Source organism: Pseudopipra pipra, chromosome 1, assembly GCF_036250125.1.
Source record: "Pseudopipra pipra isolate bDixPip1 chromosome 1, bDixPip1.hap1, whole genome shotgun sequence".
Classification (NCBI taxonomy): domain Eukaryota; kingdom Metazoa; phylum Chordata; class Aves; order Passeriformes; family Pipridae; genus Pseudopipra; species Pseudopipra pipra.
The window spans coordinates 94,782,644-94,799,889 of NC_087549.1; the positions used below are offsets into that span (position 1 = coordinate 94,782,644).

Below are 17,246 nucleotides of genomic sequence, written 5' to 3' on the forward strand. Positions count from 1 at the left end.
ATAACTGGACTCAAATCTCCAAAAAAAATCATGATTTATCAGGGAACTTCTGAGAAGAGTGTGAAGAAGCAATTCCACTTATACCTGACAAACAATAATGTCGTAACCGTATATTAAAAATACAGGATATAAACACAGGAGGGTCCAGTACGTACGACTGCCATCGATGAAGGTGGAAGTTGTAGGCAAAGAAATTTCTTGCACTTTGGGGGAAGCAACAGCGACAGGCGGCTGGTTAACTCTGAGGGCTGTGAGACAGACAGGGGGGAAGAAAAAAAATATGAGTGAGAGCCCAGGCAAAACTAATGTTAAGTCTACAGATCAATAGTCCCCAGTGATTAAATCCAGATCAGACAGCTTTGCAGCAGCATCTGCTGTCCTTTTTGGACAAGGGAGAGAAAAGGTTACTGAATAGCAGTGTGCTGACACAGCAGTCTTCCACTGCAGCTGCTTCTAACTGGTATAATTCAGATCAGACCCATGCACTGTAATTTGTAGACAGAGCCAGATCAGTGCCTAATTGCTGTACTGGAGAAGGAATCATAAAAGGTGACATGATGCTATCTCGGGCTTTGCCTGAGGAGGGTGAAAGACCAGAAAGCACTTAAACACAGTGACCAAGCTCCTTAGCTCTACTTCCTTAGAACCCTTTATAGACATCAAGACACGAAACATGTCAGCATGACTGAACTGCCAGATGTCCTTGACAAACAGTAACAGATATGTATGAGGAGATAAGCATGCTGTACAACTACTTGTGTTGAAAAAACTAATTATTTCAGCCAACTGACTTACCTGGTTTGACTGTGACATTTACAAAACCTTCACCAAAGGCATTTACACCAGAAACTGTCACTTTGAAGGCGTAAAGTCCCACTGATAACTGAGACAAACACAAAACAAATTGGGTTACATATTGAATTATCCAAAAGCAGTATGTAACTGTAAACAGAGAAAAATCTGGATATCTGAATCTTCAAGCTACTTTTACAAACACATACACAAAAGACCACTAGTCCCTGCCTGGAAGTGGGGAATATGAAGCAAACACTTAGGAGTTTTTTCTCTATTTAGAAAATTATTAGAGCACGCTAAAAAAGACACTTCTAATCTTGCATAGATTTGGTGACGCACACGGGTGAAGACATTCCAGATGACTTGAGGTCATTTGAACTCCTTGAATCAAGGTGCCTTTCCCCACAGGTTACAATTCTGTGAAAGGACCACACAGATACAACGAGCCTAAGCTTACAGCTCACTTACATGAGAGAGCTTCAAAGTCTGGCTGTGCCTGTGCTCCATTTCACCACCGTAGTCAGCAGGGTGGCTGATAAGGCTCCACTCATAGGTGTAAGCTGTTTCTAAGAGCAACAACACAGTGTAAGAGTAATCAGTTCTGCCTTCAAGATAAGAAAACAAAAGAAATCAAGTTCACCATCCATCAGATGAAATGCTAAAGTAGGAAATCATGACTGCTGCTCTTTAAGCCTTCAAAATGAAGCAGTATGAATCCATGTTGAATATCCAGTGTCTTGCAACTTGGTAAAGCAGCAAGGATGTAATGGACTTCACAAATAATCTTCTTCACAAAAACGAGCTTCACATGAAGTAAACGTGTTTTACACAGCTGCCTATGAAATATGTATTAATTGCTGCTGTAATTCAAAAGCTGGCAGTTTTAAGGTAAATGTTGCATTCAAAACTTACTTTTCCCACTTCCCTCCCATTTTACAGCAAGATGCTATAAACTAGGCCACATCATCTTTTAGCAGAAACTACAGGCTTTTTATTGAACCCTCTTGCTAATGAGTTTAGGTTCTGAAAATAAAAGTCACTTAAAAAAATTCATTCTTAAAATTCAAAGAAGAAAATCCTCTCTACAGTTGGAGCCATAAAAGAGGTAGTAGTAGGAAATGAGGAAAATTGTTTTACCCTAAGGTGCAGATGTTCACATAACTCAGAACTTGTCTGCATTTACAGGTTGGTAGTGTGTGCATCATCTTGTATACCAAGACTATTCAACTCACCTGTAGATGGTGGTGGGATGGCAAAGGCATTCAGTTCAACCTCATTTTTGGGTAGCATCACTTGTATGTTATCTCCAGCAGATACAATAAGTTCTTTTACTGTATCTAAGACAGAACAAGTACACTATGTTATAACAGATGGAATTGATATAAATTTAGTATCTTCAAATATTATTTCCAATGGATTAATTAAAATTTGACAAACACTATAGGGAACAAGCAAGAATAATTAAAAAAATTCCTCATACATAGTAAAATAATCTATTATACTCATAACTGTGGTTCCCTCATCTTCCACCAAACCAAAGTTTTTCTTCTTTCCCATCTATGAAGTATCATTTTCCCTACTTCTGTTTTAGAGAAAAGTATTCTGATTATTCCAGTACATCACAGGTAACATTGCTCTACATAAACAATGTCATATTTTTGTCAGTAACTGGATAGAAATGCAGGAATTTAAAAAATACACAGAGAAGACAAAAAGGCTATTTGCAATAGAACAAATATCATTAAATAAAGTAACATAGCTCATACTAGAACTAAATATCACACTTTCTTTCACCAAGAAGCACTGCTTCTATGTTTGTGTGGCACTTGTATGTCATGCTCCAATGTCCATCTCAGTGTCCCTTTTAAAAACTCCACTTGTATAGCAGGGTAAATGAACTGCACACTCAATCCCTTTGCTATCCAGTTCTCGTCTGTGAAAATTCTTTCCTCTTCCAAAAAATGCCTAAGTACACAAATACAGTTCCCAGCAGAAACATACTAAAGCACAACTTCAGTAAAGTTCCCACAGACCTGAATTTCAAAGGTTTTAAATGTCTTCCTTTTAATATTGGGAAACCACAGAACAGAGGTTCTCCAAAAGGCAACATTCACGAGTGTATAAACATCCAACTTACAAACTTGGAATAGAGGAGCAAGAGGCTACTCAGCAGTGGCAGCTGATGAGCTTAAAAATGGATGAGGTGAAGAGGCCACCCTGGCAGCACACTTTCTGTCACTGCTAGTTAAATGCACCCAAGGCTCCACAACTGATCACGGGAGTTGCCCTAGACACCTGTGGAGTGGAAGTTTGCACTTGGAACTCCATATGAGAGGAGAATAAAATGGCTAGAAGAGGGTGATGACCAAAGGAGAGAAGGAGGAACTGTCATTGGCTGAGAACACACAAACTTGAGGCAATCCCTGTATAAAGCAGTAGCTATGGTGAGATTCATCACAATCTTCCCTTCAGCTTCTTTTTCCAAGCTCCTTTTTGAGTCCTTTTCAATCTCCTCTTGTGAAGGAGGAGGAGGAGCTGCCTAGTCAACAGTCAATGGTAATGATGATCCACTGTCTTGGAGAGGGATCTCTTGTAGCTCATCTTTTCCTGTTACCTTCTACTGCTATCCTGCCTGGCAGGTTGCAATTTGGCAGAGAGTGCCAAGAATGTCCCAAACCAGACTTGCTCTACCAGGAAGCAAAGGGCTTAGCTCTCCATATCCCTCGGTGCATCAAGAGTGCAGAAAAACACACGTCCGTGCTTTTCTGCTTCTTGTGGCCCTTCTAACCCTTTGTCAGGGTGCCCAGGGAAAACTCAGCAGGAGAGAGGAGACACTAACATACACACAGAATTTAACACAGCTACAGGGGACATAGTGCTTAAACATCCTTTTCAAAATAAAAACTTTTGCTCTGCAGCTGGAAGTGTGATAAGCCTCCTTGCAGTTCTGAAACTGCAGCAAAACTTTCTTTTCCCAGGATGAGGAGGCCATATTCTCCCCTGCTAAGGGCTAGGCTTCTCCTCTACTAAGGGCTGAGCTTCCTCAGGTCCCACCTATGCTGCTGCATGTTATCTGACAACTATAGATAGTGGGAAGCCTACTGGAGAGTTTCTGAGAGGGATCAATGTTCTGAAGTCACACAAAAATAACTGTATGGTTAGAAGAGACTATTCTGAAACTTCAGAAAGTCTCAGGTATTGCTCACCAACTATAAAAATTAACCCATTTTAAAAGAGGGTCTTAATCTCTGCTTTTTACTTTGCTTTATTTGCTTGAGTTGTAATTTCCCTTTAATGATGGACTTGGTCAGAGTTTTGCCACAGAATTAACTGGCTAAAGATCTGGGGTTTGCAGTGTTACCATAGGTCTACAGTCTTAAATTGGGATCATATACCATTTGGATAAAGAACAAGCTCATACTAACAACGGGGTGGAAACCTAACAGCAGTAAAGCCACTCCCACTCGCAGTCCAACCTGCAGGTACCCCTCAGATCTCCGGCTATGTCAAAACATTACCTGCGTTAGCAGCAGTAGCAGGTGGCGTGAACTGCTGCATGGGCTCAGATGGCACAGTATTAGTGGGAAGTAACATGATCCCACCTTCAGTGATGTTCTCTGGGGACACTGTGGGAGTCTGGGTTTTCTCTGACACACCTGGGAAGAAATCCAATTTATCTGAAGAAGAGGAAGGTGTAGCAGCCTGAAAAAATGAATTATAAGGAAAGAGTTGTCATAAGTGAGACATTTTTCACATTTCTAGATTTAGAAGTATGCTGTTTTTCAATAGCATATAGGATGACCCTAGTGACTTATGTTACTAGGAGATTTTATTCATGTACAAAATATTTATGGAATGAGGACTGGTTTTTTGTTTGTTTTTTTTTTTTCCCACTCAATCTTTTAAGAAATGCTAATAATTTTCCAACTTTCAAATGCTGAACAGTGTAGGCTATAGTAATGAGGTAATACAAAACTGAAATACAACTAAGGCTATCAGTTCTCAAAATAAAATAAAACAAAATAGTAGGACAGGTCTAAATACAGTCATAAACCTTTAAAAGTCAATGACAGAAAGTCCAAGTAGTATTATTGTCTTCATGCTGTACACACACAAACATAACAGAATCCTTGCCTCTTACTACATCTGCTCAGAACAAACTTGCTCAGCCTTTTTATCTCCTCACCAGTAATAAAACACCCTACATCTCTCTCCTTCAGTCACCAAGCAGTTGTGCTGTTCTCACTGCTCCACCTTGTTAGGAAATCAGAACTGCAGCAAATTACACAGCAAGTTTAGCACAAATAACTCAGCACTGTGTGAGCCTTGCCTCCCAATGACACATAAGCCTCAATGGGGCAACAGTTTTTCCTTAATATACTCGAGACTTATTTCTGATCTCACAACTAGGGAAAAGCATTTTTCCAATTATGGCTGTGTGGGGCACATGAAGACATAACATAGTGCTATTATTTGTACATAATCTGTTTACTGAAGAATAGGATTGTGAAGGTTGGTAAAATGTACACTTGCATCACAAATAGCTGAGGAGGAAAGGGACCTCTAGATAGCCTAGTTTAACCCCCTTCCTTAAAGCAGGGTTAGCTACAGCAGGCTGCTCAGGACCAAGTCCAGTTAGGTTATGAGTATCTCCAAGCACAGAGAATACACAACCTCTTTGAAGAATCTGTTCCTGTGTTTGACCATCCTCACAGGAAAAAAGATGAGTTTTAATGTTTAAACGTAATTCCTTTGTATTTCAATTTGTGTCCATTGTCTCCACTGGACAGCGCTGAGAAGAGCCTAGCTCCATCTGCTTCACACCTGTCACAGTTATTTATACACATTTGTAAGGTGCCCCTGAACCCTTTCAGTTCAAGGCTGAACAGTCCCAGGACTCCATTTCTCTTTGTATTTCAGGTGCTCTGCTTTCACTCTGCAGTTTGCCTCCCCAGGAAATAAGAGCAGCTCAGCCTTGTGGACAGGAGGAAAAGCTCCCTCTTCAGCTAGGAATGTGAAAACAATGCCAGGGACTGTTGTTTCCCAACCTGTGAGGAAACAGAGAACATGGAAGTCATCTGCAACTCCATCTCTGCCTTGAACAATGGACAGAGAAAAGATCCCTGTGCAGTTGGGAGAGTGAAAGCAGTGTCAGCAACTGTGGCTGACTACCATGTGAGGATGCTGAGGACCACATCAAGAGTTGCACCTTCAGGTGAATCCATAATGCAGACAATGGAAGCACCTCTCTGGTCACACCTTCAGCCCTGCTCGATATGCAGACAGTAAGATCTCTCTGAGCAGGTGGGACACTGACTGCAGCATCAGGGACTGTAGCTCCCCTGAAGTAGTGCCTTCAGCAGACCAACCCCAGACCCTCAGCAGGAATCTCACCCTTGACAACATTATCATGCACAGCGAGAGCCTCAAGCACATCCTGCCTCCTATCTTGACAAAAGGTCTTCCCTCCAGACAGCTCTCCTTTACATAATCAATCACTCCATTCCACATCTTCCAGAAAGATCTTTACCCCACCTGAGCAAACCAAAGTGTTTCCCCGCCTTTCAAATTTGAGGGAAATCTACTTTTCTGAGCTTCCTCTGGCTTTTTTCCTCTCCTGAACCTTTGGCAATCCATCAGCTGAAAAGCAGCCATCTTGGCTTTACAGGACAGATAGAGACAAAGTCAAATATACTTTTCCAGGGACACTCTATTCTGCAGTGGCACCAAACATCACTTCAGTCAGCAAACCTAGGCAAGATGCTGCAGTCAGAAAAGGTGCCCTGTGGCACCGTCACATCTGAAGCGGCATCACAGCCAAAAAGACGGCTTAAACTAAAAACATTAGCAGGCAGCAGACAACTGGGGCAGGGACAATATCAGAAATTGAGTTCTCAGGCAGAACCTATTACTGAGAAATTTGCTGGAGCAGATGCAGAAGGCAAGATTAACCTAAATTCCAGCTTGGGAAGTGAAAGAAAGAAAAGAAGGATTCTTTCTGGGAGTGAGCAGGGTAGATAGTTCTGTTGATATGGGCTTTGTGGGTTGTTTGCTTTTACCCATTTGTACAGCCACTATTGCTTGCAACAAACACACCAATGGTGAGGGCCCACATCCTTCAGTTCTCAGGTTTGACTTGAGTGCACATCTCTTGAGAATTCCAACAGAAGTTGAGAACATCCCCATAATCCAAAATGGGAAAAACAACGACAACAACAAGCGCCATGCAGTTTCCTGGGGAAGCTCAAAGTTACACTGCAGGCAACAGTATCATGCCAAGAGGGATCCTTTCCCACTTCCGGTCCCTGGCTGACCCCATAGATTGGGTACTCCTTCCCCCTCCCCTCCCCCACCCCATGAATGTGAAGGATAAACCCTACCATGTTTCCTTACTCCATCCTGATCCTGGAGGCAACCCAACATTCCCCCTCAAGGAAGCATCTTCCTCAAGTACTCCTAAAGACAAGTGATCAGGACTCTGGAGAGTCAAGGGCTTCCCCAGTAGCAATTCCTCCATGTCCCTCTGCACATAAGACTACCACTTAACTGCAGTACCATTTCCTCTTCCTCATTTATCTCCAAAACTTTGTGGAAAGTAGCTCTGTCAGCAGTGAAACTTTGCTGGTCTGCTTGTCCCTGCTTCTCTGCGTTCAGTCACCTGTCTAATGATTTCAAGCAAGTAAGATCCCTACTAATTGTGTAGTTGGGGCGCTGCAAAAAGAGCAAACCACCATAAAGTATGACAGGAGGTGCAGATTTCGAGAAAGAAATTTACCTTTCTGGCAGGTAAATCTAAATATTTAAACATCTTTCAGAGGTTTTATACATATCCTAGAGATCAAATCAATGCATTTTTAACCAAACAGAACCAAAATAATATATGAACATCTCTGATATTCAACTTCATTCTAGGTCTTAAATATCAATTCTGAAGGCAAGCCAATTAGACATCAAAAGGCTCACCATCATATAAAGTCTGTCAGCCATCTTAAGGTTTCTTAGGTAGAGCTTTATGCATTGTGACTGCACCATTATTCCTGCAAATACAATAAGCTCAAGAAGCAAGTCAGGCCTAACCTACTGAACATTTGAAACACTGCAGCATCAACACAGCAGCTGCTAGAAATTAAGACCTGAAAAACCTTACAGACCTTAGCAGATCAGCAGCTAACTGGAAATTTTAAAAAGACAATTAATACTTTACACTTCAGGGATGGGCAGCACTGCAGATTTCTGTTCTGGGCAGCTTGGCAGCATATACTCTCTACAGATTTCTAAATGTATTCATGTTATTGAGCTGCTAGACGGTAACAGTCCATAAGATCACTCTGAAGTCCGATGTAAACCCAACAGTCAGGTTATTCAGTTAAATGACAAAAATTCTCTATCCAAGTCACATACAGAAATCCTTTGCACCTGACTGCATTTATGGCAAGGATGCTCCAAGGGCACAGACTCTGGAGGTCTGTGCTTGTTGGTCTCTCAGTTTAAAATCTGTCTCCAGGTCCTCGCTCAAAGAACACAGCACCTGAGGACACTGCATCCTGCTGACTACTGTGGAGGGAGGGAATTGCATTTTTGCCACCCTGCTCTGCCTGGCTTGTCAAAACAGCTTTGTCTGGAAGTTGCAGAAGGGACTGTGTCAGCACAGATCTAGGAGATATAGAATTGCAGTGGCAGAATTAAGAGGATCATAGGAATACATTATATAACATGTAATAAACAGGGTAATTCATTAAAGTTATTAGCAAATATGATTTTAAGACCTTCACATTTTCATAGCACATACAAAAAGACCACATCTTGAGAGGTTGTTTGGATTATATGCCAATGATAAAACTATTTGGGGACATCTCAGCATTTTTAATCCAGTGTAAAAATTTAAGATTTCCTTAATAACAAAATTTGGTTTCCAAAAAAAGTTCGTCAGAAGGAAACACAAAAATGTGCTGAACAATCCATATGAGATTTGATAAAAATGTCTGCTTGCTGGAGAAAGAAACACATAAGAGGGAAATCCTATCACCAGAATTTGTCACAGGCCTTTTTCACCAGGGTCACAAGTAAAGTTCCCAAACCAGAAAAACCTGAAGCCAAAACCTGGAAATTTGTGTTAGCCATACTGGTGGGGTTTGGGTGGCAGAGGACTGGCTGCACAGGTCACCCCTGTGGTTCCAGACAGTTTGGAAATGGATGGAAGCAAACCACCATGCATCAACACTGCAGCCACTCAAACATAGTTAAAAAAGGGCCACTGGGGGCAGGGGATAGAGGAGAAGGTGGGGAGATGCACAACAGGAGACATGAGAGGGAACATCTGGAAATGAACACTATTGAGCACAGGGCTTGAGACACCCTCTTGGAAACAGGCACTTCATGGCACCTCCCAGAGAACTGAGGCACACAGAGAAGCCCATACCAGACAGATGAAACAAGTAAGAAGGAAGGAACAGCAACAGAAAAGAGAAATAGGCAACAAGTGGCAAAAAGGAAACTGCCATGCGCTGACTCCACTCTCCCATGCCACCTGTCATCTCATCAAAGGGACTGAATATAAACTGCAGTGAAAAGAAGGGGAGTGGAGACTAGGAAGGGAAGAAAACATGCCCGAAGTTGATTCTGGGGAAGGCCAGGGAAAGGCCTACTCATCATCTTTTCTCTACAAATGTCTAAATTCAAGCGATTCCCACTTGGGAATTTGCACCTTCTGCTTCTCCAGATTCTTTCTTTACATTAATAGAGCGTCTTTAGAGTAATTTCTCCATACATGTTATGACCAGTTTTCAATGCTATCCCATCAACCATCTTCTGCAGCTCTGCTCACAGAGCACTTCCTGATCATCTAACTACAGTTGTCTTACCGGCTCCTCAGCATCACTACCAGTTGGGGATAAAGACTGACCTAGGTTTGGAGTTTTATCCCTTCTGCACTGAAAGAAGTAAGCTCATTCCTCAGCCTTTCTACTGGAATTTCAGTGGCTGTGCTAGCATAATGTTAGCTTAATATAAAGATCACACAAGAATGACTTCTTTGTGTCCCAATAAGAAATAGGGTTTTTTCCATTTCACTTTACAATAAACATCCATCTACATAGTCAGTGCACAAAGAGAAAGAAAAATCTTTCTATTCTGGCTGGGGTAGCAAAATCAAAGTAGAGATTTACAAAGTAGGCTTGACCATATATATTATTACCGCTGCAGGATGTGAAATCTCAACTTTCATAAAACGGTAATCACATGATCCCTTAGAGACAGGGAACAAACTTGCTCAGCTCTGCCACATAGTTTAGGTGAACTCAAAGTTTCATGGCTTCCGTAAGGCAGAAGGCACAGTCAGTATAGATCCTGACAAGTGTCTAAAGTTTAGCACAGTGCTAATGGTCTTCCATTTGACAGCAAAATGCAATGGAGGCAAGTTTCAAGTGTTACTGCATGCCCAAAGTGCACAAACATGGTGGTGCACGGAGCTACCACAGGTTCTTGCTGTGGTTTAATTTCCCGCACATAGCACAGGCAATAACTGAAAAATGCTTGTAAACTATAGTACAGCAGCGGTGGGATGTCCTAAATTTTAACTTTGTAAAAGCAGCTCAGCCCTTTGTTAGAACTAACTGCAACACTAGTGCATGACAGAATGTCACTCCAAACTTTATCAGTAGGGACAACATACTTTGGTATTACACTCTTCACATATACACATATGCATGCTAAGAAAAAAACTATTAGGATCTACCCCTCTCTTCTAAACCCCCATGTTAATTATGCTCATTTCAAGGCATGCGTGGTAGAAACTTTTTAAAACAAATCTCCCACCATCAACTCTGCTTGTAGAATGAGTACCCACTTTTCAACCTGCAATAGCACTTGATCTCTATCAAAAGTTCTTCCATACACATGAAGATGAGTTCTAATCTCTTTTCACTCATGCCAATACACTTCAGACCAACTTGAACAATCATAAAAGTCACAGGCTATCTTGAGCCTAGAGGAAGTGATCCTCAAAAAGCAACCTGCTCTCATGGACAATCTCCCTTGGGAGTCTTCCAAGCAGATCCCACAACAGGCCAAAGACTGCTCTACTAAAGCCCATGGTTGTGACCCTGCTTTCTAACTTATTCCTGCTCCTCTTAAGAGCCTCCATCTCACAGCCATATCCCTAACAAATCCCTCCTTGCCCGCAAGGGTGAGGTCCAGCAGAGTCTCTCTCCTCAGTTCCTCAATGACCTCTGATAACTTGAAGTTATCATCAACGTCCTCCAGAAACCTCCTTCATTGCTTGTGCCCTGCTCTCTTGCCCTCCCAGTAGGTATTTGGATGGCTTAAATCCTCCCTGAGGACCAGGGCTGTTAATATGAGGTTCCTCCCAGTTGCCTTAAGTCTTTATCTTCTTCTTCCTGACCAGGCGGTCTGGGGCAGACACGCACCCTCATGTTGCCCACAGCAGTTGGCCTGCCAGCCCTGACCCATACGAACTCCTGACTAGTTCATTGCCACCTCTAGGCAGAGGTCTTGGAGAGAGGTCCTCTCCCGAGCACATGCTGGAGGGGTGCATCACCCCTCTGTGATCGTGAGCAGACTAGGGCAAAAACCCAAGGCACCCTTTGATCAAGAACAGCAGACAGAGCTTGTGAGAAGCTGCTAGAGGCTCCAGCCTCTGCTAGCTTTCCCCTCCCAGCTACAACAACCACCCATTTTCCTCATAACACTCCCAGATAACCCCCAAAAACAGTTCTTAAAACATCTAGAAGATCTCAAAGCAGAACCCAGAAACTGCCACACCCTTAGGCTGCAATGGTATCCAAGCTAGACAGTATATATAGACTTGCTGTTCTCCTCACATACTTTTGCCATTTCAGTCATTCCGTCCAAGAATCTCAGTTGTCACAGATTTCATGCAACTTTCTTATTAACTTGTATTTTTCTTCCCCACAGTAATGTCAATAAATTACAATTTTTACAGCAAGTGACAAGTAGGTGCTGGTTACAAAATCTGGTGGAATTTAGAGCAAGTCAGCTAATACTGCTTAATTTCCTCTTTCTGGCAGGAGTGTCAAACCCAGGGAATGTTGAATTTATAGCCTGTTTCAACTTTTCAACTGATCTTAAGAAACCAGGGCCCCTTTAGACTCAACGGATCAAACTGGTTGGCATAAATAGAGAACAGGTCCATCTTACTTAAGTATATATATTAGATTTTAAGTATGTAATTTACTTTTCTTATTGTCACATATAAGTTCTTATTGAACTTATGTTTACTGGTCTTGGCCTTTGAATACTAGAGGATCCACTAGTATTGCTCTGCTAACTTCCAATAAGTCACCATGGGTCAGAAGTGAAGATGACTGTAACACTATTACACCAGGTTCCAAGCTCACTCATTTGTACACTTCCAAGGAAACCCCACAGTGCCCCAAAAGGAGCTCTGCTCCTTATCATCTGATTTAAAAAAAAATCCTTTGGTGATTTACCTGCCTATTAAGACAATCCTCTTCCCTTCAGCCTTTTCTACACTGTAACAGGACTGTTAAGTCATTTGAGTGTTGTAATATTACAAAGCAATTATCTCAGATTTTCAAAGATTTGAAAAACAAAACAGTTGCCAAGTAGCCTCACTATACTCTGCCTGCTGAGGGGCAAACATACCTCTTTTTGCAAAGCATCATCAGGTTGTGCAAGAAGTTGAACAGCTGCTTCCCTTTCAAATGTCTTCCCAGGGAATGGTGTAATCTCCAGGAGGGATGACAACCTGTCTATGGAGTGTTCAGCGACAGAGTTCAATTCAGAGACGTTTTTATTTGAAAGGCTTTCCACCTTCACAGCCTCCCCTTTCTTTTCAGCAAAGTCTTCCTGGTTATCTCCGTCATCACTTGTGGAAGCATTAAAGCCATTTTCACCTGCCATCATCAGGCCCCAGTCAGCATAATCTGTGCTCTCCTTCTGCTCATGTTTGATGCCCATCTGAAATGGGTCCTCCTCCAACTCTTTATAATCATCAATGTATTCAGGTATCTCCTCAAGGCTGGGATCTTTGCCAAGCAGAGACAGCTTCTTCAGGCTACTCACTTCCTCAGATGGCTCATTCTGGTGTCCCAGAGAGTGGACCATGCTTGGGATCACTTGCCCAAATCCTAGCAGCGAGGCTCGCCTCTGAGAAGGCCTCAGCACAAAAGTAAGATAGGACTTTACAGTTTCAATTTTTTTAGGTTTACAATTCTCTTCGTGTTGGCAGTTCACGATGTAACAACGTTGTTCAAACATCCAGGACAAGTCACAACCAGAGAGGTCACAACAAGCTGCGATGCAGTCGGACACTGACATGGCATGAGGAACTCGCATAATTTTAGTGGTTTCTAAGTTGGGAGATATTACTGCACCTGAGTACGTGGCTCCTTCTCTGCACTGCTCACAACTGGAACCTGAAACAACACCATGAACATAAGGCACAGCACTACAACCAAGCCACAATATAGTTTACTGTGACTATAAATGGCTTATCACAGAAAACAAGATAAAGACAGGTGGTACCCTGGTTAAAAAAGCTCATTTTCTTTCACTAACATCACCGCTCCCTTTTTTTCATCATATCCCTTTGCAGTAGTATTTGTACTTCGGAGGATTTTTCAGCATAGGATCTTGATATGTTTTGCAAATGTACCTTTTACTCCTGTGTTACAAATACAAATACATAGAGAGGAAAATGAGTTGCCAACACTAAAAACAAGAACAAAGCAGGGAACACACAGAAAAAAAATAAATCATGGGGTACCTTCATTACCCCTACAGCATAGTAAGCAAAATACATTTAAAAAAAATCTTAAATAAGATGCTGTAGAATGTCATTGTTTCATTTGAGGTAGAAGGCAGCAAAAATCTACACAGGAGAAAGATTTGTCATCTCATCTGAACTTCATGAAGAGTTCCTCACTCCAACATAATTGCTGGGCTTCATACAAAAGCTGGATAAATTCTCAAACTTTTGCTGCTTTACCCAACAGTTCATGTGAAATCCCAACAGCTTGCTTCAGTATGGAGCATCTTTCCTTCATTCGTAGTGAAGTTGAAATCTTTTAGAATGACATCAGAATTAATTTCATAGCACATCACAGACTGAGTGTGAAGTGTTCAAAACAAGTATGAATCGACATCCTGCATATCTCAGTCAATTTTTAACATCTTGTCTAGGTGGATTTTTAACCCTGGTTATAATTGCTCTTCAGAACTCCTGTCTCTAAAATGCAACTTGAAAAATCTGATCATGCTTCAAGAAACAGTTGAGTAAAACCAGGACATTCTTCTTCTGGTTTTCAACTAGACTTGTTAACTCAACAAATTAAAACAAACATGTCACCATTGTGGAGCTAACAGTAACGAAAGTCATGTTGCCTGGGATGAATGTAAGCTTGCAAAGTAAGTTAAGTTCAGTGCAAAAAAATAACAAAACCAAAAAAACCAACAACCAAAAAAATTGTATTGCATACTGATGGATAGAGTGGACAAAACGTTATGTTGGTTTGCAGAGCTGGCTGTGGAGAGTGAGGAAAAACATGAAACAAAACCAAATTTTAAAAAAGATTGATGACTTGCAAATAGATATAGTCAAATAGGAAGATGACAAAAAGGATAAAGAGCTTCAAGTACCATTTTTTGACTCTAGCTGCTCCTTCACGCAGAACTGGGATGCTGTCTCCTCTTCCACTTTACACTTCCAGTGAAAAAAATCTATCCAGGGCAACATGCACTTGAAACCTATCCTGCTCTAACAGCCTCCATATGTAGTACCTTTATGTGTACTCGGGTGATGCTCAAGATTTGTGCAGTTTTTTCTTTCACATTGCATATAAACTTTTTCTCTACATTCCCTCTTACCTCTAAGAATGTAAGACCCTGGGAGAGAATCTGAATTGTCATCACAAGTCTTTCCTTTATGTTGTCTGCACAACAAGGGAGCCAGAAGAGCTCTGGATTAAAATGGAGTATAGGAGTCAGGCAGCCCATTCAACCATTCTGTCCTTTTGCAACCATATCAATTTAGTTAATCCTGTAAGTCAGTGGAGGGATGAGAAACAGGCCTTTAAAAGGGTAAAACAGGAACGTAATTCTGTGCAAATGTGCAATATTAAGTCAGTAACAATACTTCAGGAACAGGACTATTAATATGGGCCAGAAAAACTCCTTTGAGGACTGTTTTCATCCCCTCCCCTTCTCTATTTCATCCCTGAAGGAGAAAGTGACCAACCTGTTCAAACAAATTTGAAAGTTCATTATTTATTTGTTCAGAAAAGAATGACCAACAATTCTTGTCTTAGAGACAGGCTTATCAAGTGGGATACTCCACAGCTCTAACTTCAGGACACACTTCAAGTCCTCAATGAGGTTCAAATCTGTCTGCCACTTTCAGTTTGATACATTAGTTACCACACTGCAGAATCGACCTCCCTCAAAATTAATGGTGCTCCATTAGCCATTGTGAGAAACAAGGCCAATACATTCCTAAAATAATTAAACACTTGGAACCTAAATCTCACAAGCAAGCAACCTAATCACAGGTCTTAGCTACCTGCTTTTTCAAATGTCAGAAGGCCTTGGTTTCATCCCAATAAAGAATGGAAAAAACATTAAACTTCTGAATTTCTGTACAGTGAGAAAATTATTTCCCTGACAACTCTAAATTAAACCTAACAGTGCAGTCCAAATCTCAAAGTAATGAAAGTTTCACCTCTTGCTTCAGCTAGTCTTATGAACTGGAATGTAGCAACAGGTAGCAGGCTATTTCAACCTCACACTAGGTGTGTGTACACTAGCTGTCTTCACATGGAAAACACATCTACTTAGAGTGAACTTAATCTGATCTCTAATTTCATATTCCCCTTCATCCCATCCAATCTCCAGTCTGCAATGGGCTCAAATAGGGGTAGTGAAGTCTCTTTTTACATAAAAATTACCGAAAGTGTGCCACGTGAAAGGTCACATAGTAAAATTTGTGTCTGCTACACTATTACCTGCTGTGAGAGGTCATAGAACAGCTATTTTCCTTGTTAACTGAACTCAAGACATTAAAACACTGTTCTACTCTGATCAGTAAGAGCAAAAAAATTAGCATCATGCAATACTGTTTGCTTCTGAAGTACTCATTCAAGTTACCAATAGGAAGACTGCTTCCCTTTATTACAAGCCCTGAAAACCCTCTGGAGCATGAGCCAAAAGCCTAGAAGTTCTGAAAGTGTTCTCCTTCCTTTTAGCTGTACCGTTATGTCTGCAGTAGGACAACACTGACAAATCCAAAGACCTAGTCAGGCAAGTCAATTACCCTTAAAAAGCCAACCCATACCCCCCACTAAAACCCTGTTAAACAGCCACACGGTGGAATATAGTTTCACTCTACAGAGATTCCTTCCTTTAATGAGGGAACGTCCACACCCTTCGAGCTGCATGCTACCACTCCTTCACACCTTGGTGTATGAGTCTGTGGATGTCAAGAGCCCAACAGGAACACTGCTGTTCCTCTGTCACAGCTGGCTGGAGACCTTTCCTCAAGTGGACATGGAAACTAACTGCCAAACCTAACAATTGCTCTCTCTCAGCAATTGTAAATCCGAAATTAAGAGGCTCCAATCGAGGAAGCATGGAAAAAGGAAGACATAACAACCCTTTATTAAAGAATATACGTATATTGGCAAAAACAGTAAAAGAACACAAAAACAACTAAACAATAATCCTGTACTCAAAAGTCCCCTTCAAAAAGGAAACAGTTTGATACTTCTCTGTCCTCTAGTGTGACTCTAACCACGGTGGGCAGAGGGCACTGTTGGATCACTGGAGGAGCAGAGCCTGCAGTGCTCAGTGTTGGTCAGCAGAGGGCACTGTTGGGCTCCGGCAGTCGCCACTTCAGGCCCCGGTGCATGGGAGAAGCCGACGATGGAGACTTCCCCCCCCCCCCCGCACTGAGGAGGTGAAGGGGAAAAAAGGGGAAAAGGAGGGCGGGTTCCCTCCCACGAAACTCACGATGTCTGCAGCTGGCTGTGGTTGGGACTCCCCCCTTTCCTTGCCGAGCACAAACTCTCCGATAAAATCCGAGCAGGTCCGGCTGGCGACAGAGCAGACCGCAGGCAAGCCGAGGCCGGAGAACAGCCAGATGACCAGGTTGAGAGCAAAACGGCCTCAGAGCTTTTCCAGCACACACCTTGCCCCCGTTAAGGCAAAACATGAAGTGTCCCCCATTTGCAAGGAGAGGAGGAAAAAAACTCCACCCCCCTCCCTGCAGTTTTGGAAGGGCCATCAACCTGGAATCAACCTGGAATGCAGGTCTGCCAGCTAGTTCTTTTGTACGGTCAATCACCCCTTCCCCCTCCTCATTCAACCTCCTTCTCTTACAGTGGGACAGGGGAAAGGAAAATTTCTGCTTGGATTTTTAGAACAAGTAAACCTATGACATTCTTATTTCTCATTATCCT

General features: G+C 42.0%; 1 protein-coding gene across 9 annotated transcripts in view; it reads right to left on the reverse strand.

Annotated features, from left to right (window-relative positions):
- KIAA0319 (KIAA0319 ortholog) overlaps positions 1-17,246 on the reverse strand; it is a 57,534-nt gene that overhangs the window by 25,588 nt on the left and 14,700 nt on the right. For 8 of the 9 annotated variants that reach the window (XM_064665912.1, XM_064665933.1, XM_064665929.1 and 5 more), the window contains 6 exons: positions 12,439-13,211; positions 4,314-4,497; positions 2,028-2,132; positions 1,264-1,361; positions 796-883; positions 156-248 (listed from right to left, as the gene is read on the reverse strand). In XM_064665912.1, the coding sequence (XP_064521982.1) occupies positions 156-248; positions 796-883; positions 1,264-1,361; positions 2,028-2,132; positions 4,314-4,497; positions 12,439-13,211 (1,341 nt within the window). The remainder of the gene's footprint in view (positions 1-155; positions 249-795; positions 884-1,263; positions 1,362-2,027; positions 2,133-4,313; positions 4,498-12,438; positions 13,212-17,246) is intronic. The other variant, XM_064665964.1, reaches the window with a different exon arrangement.